At 42.5% G+C, this 9,659-nt stretch overlaps 1 protein-coding gene across 2 annotated transcripts in view; it reads right to left on the reverse strand.

Annotated features, from left to right (window-relative positions):
- LOC143443107 (uncharacterized) overlaps positions 1–8,151 on the reverse strand; it is a 33,096-nt gene extending 24,945 nt beyond the window's left edge. For both annotated transcript variants that reach the window (XR_013111846.1, XM_076938504.1), the window contains exons 1-2: positions 8,071–8,151; positions 5,623–5,807 (exon numbers count right to left, since the gene is read on the reverse strand). Coding sequence is in view for 1 of the 2 variants with exons in the window: in XM_076938504.1 (XP_076794619.1) it covers positions 5,623–5,744 (122 nt within the window). In the remaining variant the exon portion in view is untranslated. The remainder of the gene's footprint in view (positions 1–5,622; positions 5,808–8,070) is intronic.
- Positions 8,152–9,659: the final 1,508 nt, after the last annotated feature.

A 9,659-nucleotide genomic window follows, 5' to 3' on the forward strand; every position in this document is an offset into this window, starting at 1 on the left:
TTCATTCATTGTTTAGTCTGCTACCCCTCCCCCAGCCCTGCCATCTTTCCTTCCTTCCTCAGCTTCCTCTGCTACTGGGTGAGGCTTCCTGTTAAGTCGTTCTGAGAACTGGAGTTTTCAGAGCTTTAAAGAGTAAGAACGCTTGCCAGTGAAACTGCTACCAAAGGTCCTCATTGACTTCCAAGAAGCCATGACTGGCTATGTCACACGAGTTGCAGAGAGGATGGACACCTCAGAGGATGAGGACCCAGGGGTACCCTCTTCACTTTCAGGGTGTGCTTTACAAAGCCTTCACAGTTACTCAGGAAAAGGACAACTCCACCTTTCTGCTCACAAAGCCAAACTGTCACCACCAGGATGCCGGCTGGCTGTCTAAAAGAACCCCGATGACTCATTTCCAGGACAGAGTCCTGTTGTAAAGTGAGTTGCCCCGATCTTCTATCGTTTGAGTCAAAATTTTTGAAAACTTTAGAAGGTAAATTCTCATTTTTACAGAGAATTTTTACATCTGGGAATGGATAAAAATCTGTCTATGTAAAAACGGTTAGTAAAAGAAGCTTTTAAGACAGCCGGCATTCAGGAAGATGGCCACACAAGGCTACCCGATCCTAGAAGAAGGTTAGAAGACTGCTCAATAATCTCTCATCCACAGTCTCAACATCCTAAACATTCCAAAGCCAACTTAAGGGAAAACTTTAACATTAAAATTCATGTGGTAGCAAACACTGACCTGAACTAGTGGGACCTTACTTAGAGTCAGAATTTATCCAAGTAATTATTTTTACATATCTGTTGTAACTGAAATACCACTGTGTCTTATTATAGGGTTCTACCCTTACCCTGATAAGAAGCATTATATAACAGAAAGTTTAAGTACACTGTTAGATACTGTTTGTATCATTCTAGAATTAAAAAAAGATTCTGATTTCTAGAACATATAAGACACACAACAGATTAATGGCCTAAGCCTATATGAAGTATGTTCAAATTAATTTTAGCATTAGACACTTCTTAAGATGTTGCAGTTTTATGGAAGTTTTATGACTATGTCTGACCATCCAGGGCCCTCTCCAGCTCCTTCTGCATCTCTGCTCCATCACTTTGCTTTCCATAGGAGTTGATGAATCTGAGCTCAAGCCCTTGAAGTGCACTGGGCTCAGATTAAGAGACATGCCTTTAAAGACTGGTGGCCTTTGGGGAGTGACTTCATGTTCTAGTCCATAGTTTTCCTGTCTGGAAGAAGAGTCCAGTTTCAGAGCAAGCTGCAGTGACAAAGCCAATGTGTATATGGGAAAATGCCTAGAAACTATAAAGAAATGCAAAAAACTGGGGAAGAAGGCAAGGAAGTCCACTATGCAGTTATCCCAGATAGCCTACTCTGACTCTAAAGGGGCATAAGCTTTGTATACTGACACTCCTTGCTGAAACCCAAGCGGTCAACAGGATGACTGGAATGCCTAGGCGGGCTTCGTTCCTTTGTGCTTGTCTATTTTGGGATGCTGTGGTCCTTGGATGCCTGTGTCAATTTCTCTCCTCCTCTTGGGTGTATCCGAAACAGAAGCTTTTGTGCTTTGGCGTTTGCATCCCTCACAATGTGTTATCATCTGGCATTGCCTCTCCGTGCTGTGTTTAGACTGCTCTGTCTGCTTTCAAGTTACAGGCTTCCCAAGTTCATGGAGTTAGACTTGCTAGTATGTGCCAGGCCACTTCCAAGCGCCTTTCACTCCCTCGAGTCTAAGCAGGCACAGCCCGCAGGTGGCTCCTACCAATAAACAACTGTTGAATTGAGTTTAGAAAAATAGAGATCAACATTCAATGGCCAGAATTCACCAGACATTTATCACTCCCCTCTACTTGGATCACTTAAGTCTAGCCCTCCAGTCCAAGCAGCACATGGGTGTGTCTCACACAAGAGAACAATCAACAAGATTAAGTTACTTTTGAGTTCCTAATTGATTTTCCAGAACTCCCTCTTCCTATCACAAAATACAGCTTTCTGAGCAACTCATTCAGTGTGGTCCTGATGCTGCAAGGGGGTGGAGGGGGGATGTGTTTTAGGAAAGCAGACACATTCTGGAAATAAAAAGGTTTTCACGTGTCAATGAATAATTGATACGTTTAGCCTCCCAATAACACTTATTGTTTGCATTCACCAAACCCAATGCCAAGATGGATTTTTGTGTCTATGCTATAGAACTTGGAGAATTGTTCAAATCCTTTTCATCCCTGGAGTTTTGTTGTATTTAATGTGATAGAATAAAAGGAATGTTTTACAATGTTTTGGCACTATAATACAAATTTGGTAAGGCTAATTGCAATGATGGTTTTTAATTATTATAATTTGATATGATTTTCTTTATGCTTGATGATGTGTAGTTATTCCTTTTATAAAAAAAAAATCCATTTCTTTCTTTGCTTATTTGATGTGGTTTTGTTTGTTTGCTTTTCAAGACAAAGTCTTCCTATACATCCTTGGTTGGCCTGGTATTTAGTATGTAGCGCAGGTTATCCTTAAATTCAAGACAGTCCTTCTGCCTCATCTTTCCAAGGAGTTTATGGCCCTTAAGGAAGAGAGGACATGGCTCTCCTCTGTAGCTTATATAGTAACCTGTTGTTAGAATCTAGTACAACACAGTGGACTTGGTATTATTTCTTTTTCCAAAGGACTCTACATGTGAATTAAATAGACTGATCAGGACTTTTTCTATGGCACTTTTACCCAGGTTCAGCCCACATTTTTGCAAAAGTTAAGGAGCAAATTATGTTAGGTGTTGTGGATCGAGTACTTTAGTTAAAACTTGCCAGCTAACTCCCCAGAACAAAAGTAGCCAGTCACTGGCAACAGGAAAATCAGCACCTGGGCATTCCTGTGTTCTAGTAAAACCTCATCTACAAAGAAAGGTGTTGGGCTAGACTTATCCCGAAGCCCATAGCTTGTTTGTGTTAATAAAGCACTCGGTGCATTGTGCTATAATTAGCTTCAAGTGGCTGGTCTTCACCATAAACCCTTGTGTTTCTTCTAGTAAAGTCTCCTCTCTCAATTATTTTCAAACAAGAAAATTCAACCACTGAAATAACTGTAGAAATAACTGTTTTAAGCAAAAGTCATTAGTTGATAGTGATACAGGTGGAGGAAACTAATGAGAAATGGGGTATTTACATAATCCCCAAATACTAATAACTCCCCATTACCACTGATGGACTCCAAAGACGAAACTGATTTTGCAGGGGCACTATAGGGCCAAATTTCCCTCAATCAAGTGATCAAAGCTATTTACCTTTACAATTTATGATGAAAAAAATTGACCCTAGTATATATGGGTCTGTGATATCTCTGCTAAAGCTAAGTAACCATGATCCAATCATAAAACCACCAAGCAACCACAGACTGAAAACACTGAAGATAATGTTAAACCCATACTCTCTGCAAGTACCAATGTTATGAAAAAATAAGGATTGAGGAACTGGGCCAGAATGGAAAAGAACAGGCTAGAAAAATCAAATGCATCCATCTAAGATTCTATGCTTATAAAGGACATTAGTGAAAAAAATTGCCAAAATCTAAAATAGATCTATAGACTGAAAAACATTTTGTATCAAAGTTAATGTCCAGATTTTGACCATTATTCATATTTTGTTGTTTTCAGCACATCCAGCACAGTGGTACACCACCAAAATGACTAATCGTTTTAGCCTGGACAGGGCACTGAAGCTTCCTGAAACGACTTGAGCATAAATGGCTATGGGCTCTCAAAAGGCTCAGAAGCAAGATGTGTGACAAGCATGGGTACACAGGGGTAATAAAACAGTTAGTAAATGTTAACCCTTGATACACAGTAAAATATCCACACCATCTCAGAGCTTTTCCATATCTGAGATTATATTAAAAAATAAAAACAGGAAGGAAAAGAGTTCAATGCTAATCTCGAGAAATGTCCTCCAAAGCCAATAAAAATAGACTCTTTGCATCATGGCCCTCAGTGGCCATAAAAAGAGCCACATTGTACCTCATCCCTGCATTGCTCAAATACCACATATCCTCCACCCCAGAAACCACACCCCTGCATCATCCAAGCTCAAATGAGAGAGGCTTCTATCAGAATACCATACTTTTAGACCTCAAAATAAGAGACTAGTCAGAATATGATTGACAGTCAACTATTAGTTCACCACTGATTGTATGTTGGTCACATTTTCTTGGGAGAAAAACACTCAATTTTCACCACTACCACCGTGTAGAGACTGTCAATAAACTTCTTGAAGGGAAGAAGGGGAAAAAGACGTCATTAGGAAGTTACATCAGTTCGTCAAGGGTACACAGCTGCAGAGCGAGCAGGCTGAGATCTCAAACCAGCTCAAAATCATGGAAGACAGCACAAATGGCCACCGCTGGGGACAGCAAAAACACCATGTCCTTCTCTGGAGTTGCATATCAAGGAACTGTTTAAGAGGCAGAGGCAGGGTTTTCAATGATACATTGTTGAGTCAAAACAGCCAAGCTCAGCTGGCTGGGTTCTCTCTGAATTCCTCTGTGCCTGAGTCATGTGTAATTTCCATAAATGTGTGTACACAAGTAAATGCATACACACATTTTGCATTACCAGAGAGGTTAAGGACAAAGTCTTTAAACTTTACAGTTCATAAGAACCACTTGGAAAATATTAATAATAATTAATAACTACAATGATGATGAAACAAAAAAATGTGTATTTAAGATTAGGGGCCCCTGAGCACCTAGAATCTTAAAATACTCATAAATCATGCTATATCCACTAATTTCACCTTAGAGAACAGGAATTTCACCTTGACAACATTTTACGTTTTTAAAAATCATCTCTATTGTTTAGAAAAGCAAGGTAGAAGGTGAATAAGTTACCTCAAGGCTAAGTCCTACGGGAAAACATCCCCCTACTGGATGTTGGACACAGACAGAGTAGGTAAGGCTCCAGGCTTTAGCTCACTTGCACGCAATGAATCTAGGAAAATGGCTGCGGTGTCTGGGAAGAAGTGAATGACAAGCAGACAGACTCTAGACAGGCAAAGCCAGGGTGTGGCCTCCTCAGACACCCACTGGCAACAAGGCCCTAGAGATCTGCAGTAACTAGCTGGCCCCTAAGACAACAGAGAGCTGCTGCTTTCTCCTTGTGTTTGTGATGGCTGGCCCCTGTGTCTGCAGTAACTAGTTTTCTCCTTGTGTTTCTGAGCAACTTGCTTTTTTCACTGCATACACACATATTCTTCCAACCCAGCAGGCCTGGAGGCTCCAAGTACCAGGCATGGCCTAGGTGGGAGACAGAGGTCTCCTCATCTGGACCCTGATGCTACAGTGGTAAGATCCTTTGTTGTTAGCCTGGAAATCTGGTCCTGTTGCACCTTTGCCTCTGGTGGCGTCTCCTCTCAGAGTGCTGAGGTCCTTACAGTGGCTCCTGGCTGCACTGGTTTACCCAGTCTGCTTCCCAGACACCTCTAATTTTATCAGACACACCTCTCAGCCTCCATCACTCTGCTCCAACTCTCCTGCCCCGCCCTCTTGTTGCTCCTCAAACTTTTAAATCTGTCATGACTCAGAGGCTCTCTGTCTTCCCTTCCCTCTACCTGGAATGCTTCCCCCACCTCACATACCTGCATAACTTTTCTCTGTAGTCAAATTTAATTTCTTGCACAAGGAGGATGCTATGGTTCTCTCTCCACCTCTGCTCCCATGTCCACAAGTGGAAACAGCAACTGCCTCTTTTCCTCTTCATCTCCTCTCTCCTGGCTTTGCTTTCATCTCCGCTCTAACTCCACCTGGCATAGTGGAAAGCAAGCTAGAAGGCAAGAGTAGAACCCATTTAGTGATGGTGTTTGCCCCATTGAACTATAAGCACTGTCAGATCTGGGATCTATTTGTTTTTATAGTTGTGTTTTCAGTGTTCAGAGCATCTCCTGATATTTAGCAGACAGGTAAATCTCTGTTTACTCCACATGAACTGGGATCATTCTACTTAGGATTCTGTGAGTCTGGCCTCTGCATTGAATTTGTGGAGTCAGGCACCGAGTACATAGAGAAAGGACTTCTGCCAGGAAATGGAGCCATCCTAAATGTCCATCAAGAAATGAATGAATAAAGAAAAGGTGGTACATGTACACAATGGAATTTTATTCAGCTATAAGGAAAAATGTGACATTTGTTAGAAAGTAGATGAAACCAACAAAATAAGACATTGAGAAAGACAAATACTTCATGTTTTATCTTGTATAGTTAAATTATGTGTGTTTAGATGTGTGGGTGTGTGTATGTACATGTATGTAGGGTGTTTTTAGGTGGAGGATATGTGTGAGAGTTTACATGTGAGTGTGTATTAATGTACTGGCTGGTTTTGTGTGTCAACTTGACACAAGCTGGAATTATCACAAATAAAGGAGCCTCCCTTGAGGAAATGCCTCCATGAGATCCAGCTGTAAGGCATTTTCTCTTCCACCCTTGATTAATGATCAAGGGTGGAAGGGCCCATTGTGGGTGGTGCCATCCCTGGGTTGGTAGTTCTGGGTTCTGTAGGAAAGCAAACTGAGCAAGCCAGGGGAAGCAAGCCAGTAAACAGCACCCCTCCATGGCTCTGCATCAGCTCCTGCCTCCAGGTTCCTGCCCTGTGTGAGTTCCTGTCCTGACTTCCTTTGATGATGAACAGCGTTTCGGAAGTGTAAACACTTTCCTCCCCAACTTGCTTCTTGGTCACGATGTTTTGTGTAGGAATAGAAACCCTAACTAAGACAATTAATAACTAAAACAGGGATCATGAGGGGTAAAGAAGAGATCGTAAAAGAGAGGGAGAGGACAATGGGATACATGTGACATGGTAGCAGAAACGGAGATTATCTGGGAGGAGGAACAGAACCAACTAGAATGGCACAGGGAGTATGCGTGCAGATCTGGTGAAGGAAGCAGACTAGCATGACAGACAATGACGTATATTTATGGACTGTCATAATGGGCTCATTAATTTGTATGCTAACTTTAAAATACACAATCACAAGTCTGTGAGTTTAAAATTCCATATACATAATATATAAAATTAAATATTCATTCAAGTGTTTTAAAGCTTGCCTTGGGCAATGGCCCAGCAGGGAAGAGCATTTGCTTAGTAAGCTTGCAGGCATGGCCCCTGCTCCTGTAACCTCAAGCCCTCTGAGTGGCAGAGGATCACTCCAGCTTACTGGCTGTCAGCCCAGCTCCAGGCCCAGTCAGAGACAGGAAAGTGACACGGGTTACTGACTTCTTCGTGTGGCCTCTGAGCATTGCACATACAAGTGCACATAGTCTCCCCCCCCCCCCCGCCACACACACGCACACACATGCACGCACATACACAGATAAAATTTTTTTTGAAAATTACATATTTGAGATTTTGAAATAATTTAATTTAAAAAAGATAAAGTCAGCAATTTCAAGCAATTTCAGGTGGGATGGATCTCAGGGCCGTGTCACTCTTTCTTTTTGAAGGTCTCACCTCGAGTCTTAGCAAAGATATTTTAAATGTTTACCTTGCACACGAAACATAATTTTGGCTGAAGCTCTTTTCAAAGAAACATCATCCTAGCTCGGCTTTGAAATCACTTGGCAACCCGCAACGTGACTCATTTCATTTACGTTGGCTCTGGCTCTCAGCACTCATCAATTGTTTTTAGGTGAACTAAAATCTAACCTAAAAATTGTTTCAAACATAGTTAAATTTTTATGAGCAGTCATTTAATTTGTTCTATGGGTCCATCTAGTTAAGCGCTTGCGAACTTGGACTTCACAGCCCCCGTGCGTAATTTAAAGCAACCATTGCTTTCTTTGGCGATCTGGCTGCGTTTACTGGCTGCTGCTTTTTCATCAGGCCTCGGTACTGAACCCACTGGATCGGCTTTCCTGGTAGGAGTCCGAAAAATGAAGTCTCATGTTATTGAGTGTTAATGCAGGTCCCGGATTTGTAGAGGAATTGCTATGATGTTCTGTGACTCTGGAGAGAAGCCACAAAGTCAAGGCACAGCGCACCACAGTGATCTTGAAGCCCACACACCCTACCCCACTCCTCCTGTGCTGCCCACCTGCGTTCCTGGGTTTAGGTGAAGATACACCCGTTGGTGTACCTCTCCCTCTTCTCTCCTCGTGAGTGGGGGGGGGGGGGGGGGGGGGGGAGTGTTGTGTAGTGGAGGCTGATGGGAAAACCTGATCAGTTAGTCACATGATATGCCAAGGCCGGCTGTTGACTGCAGATGGGGTTTTAATCACGCAGCCTCAAAGCTGTCCCTCATTTGTAATGACATTAGCCTTGGTGGTTTGCCCTCCACTTAAGCTGTCTGTTGCTAGGGTTTGCTTGTTGTACTCTGCCACAGGCCGTTTTTTTTTTTTTTTTTTTTTTTTTTTTATCACCAAGAAGACTCACTTTGAACAGATCTTGCCAAACCTCCTCCTGCATTCAGAAGGAACACATTTCATTCCTAGCTAGTACGATCTACAGAAAACGTTATAAAACCGAAAGCCAGTAACTGTCCTAGAGGACAGATGTCACCCAGAGCCACCAGATCATTTTGTTTGTTTTGCTTGCTAAGCCAGCACGACTTTGAACCCACACTGTAAATAAAAGAGACAGGAGTATAAAACTCCACACTTCCGACTTCCTCCCACGGCGTGGACATTTCCAAGCCCCATATGTTTCCCTAAACAAAGTTTCATGAAGATACATTTATTTTTAAAAAAATAAAACAAAACAAAACCAAAAGCCTCTTTTTAAGAGTTGAACGTTGTGATATCCTCCTATATTGGTTCTCAACAAATGTAGGAGGGTTGAGAGTTTGAGGCCAGCTTGAGCTGCAAAGTGAGACACTCTCTAAAGAACAAACAGGGGCCAAACCAGACAAAAAACCCCACAAAAACCTGCGGTCTGGTTATTAGAACCCTAAGGAGGAGCGGCTGCCTGCGGGTTGAGGGAGGGCCCTTGCAGGAGATGCTGTCTCCCCTTCTGCTGAGCAGCAGCTCACTTGAGAGAAAAGAGAATTGAGAAATGGGTGAAATTCTTTATTTCCGTCAGTCAGCAAGAACCTGCAACAAGCAGGCAGTCGTTTTAATAGACATTTGCCACTGATAAAAGGAGAAGCTGATAAAATTTCAAACGTGCCACTCTCCTCTGGGGTTATGACCGAAGTCTAATGTATTCCTTCCCCTCCCCCTCACCATCTCCCTTACATCTCTCATGTGGCTTTTCCTTGGAAAGACAACTCTTCCATTCTCATGGGTGATCTGGATGGACTGGACCCAATCGGGAATAGGGTTTGCCCAGCTAAAGTAAGTCAGCACATCTTGCCACATTGATTGGTCTGGGTTGAGCAAGTCAACCAATTTGGGCTAATAAGAGAGGAGGTGATTACAGGTTCTCAGTGACCAAACCTGGTAAGCTGTGGGACTTTCCTCTATGGATTCTCCAGGACATTTGTGTGGTGAGAGTCCAGAGCTGCCAATTGCTACTTCAGAGAGAAGAGATGCCAAATCCTGTATGGCTTGGACTCATGGAGGTTAGCTCTATCACTAGACTTTCAGTTATTTGGACAAATGCATTCCCTGTTTTCTATCCCTTACAACTGCAGGAGACACAAGTGATTCAAAGCTGTGACTTCTCTTCCCGGCCAGGTCAACAGCT

Source organism: Arvicanthis niloticus, chromosome 7, assembly GCF_011762505.2.
Source record: "Arvicanthis niloticus isolate mArvNil1 chromosome 7, mArvNil1.pat.X, whole genome shotgun sequence".
NCBI classification, from domain to species: Eukaryota; Metazoa; Chordata; class Mammalia; order Rodentia; family Muridae; genus Arvicanthis; species Arvicanthis niloticus.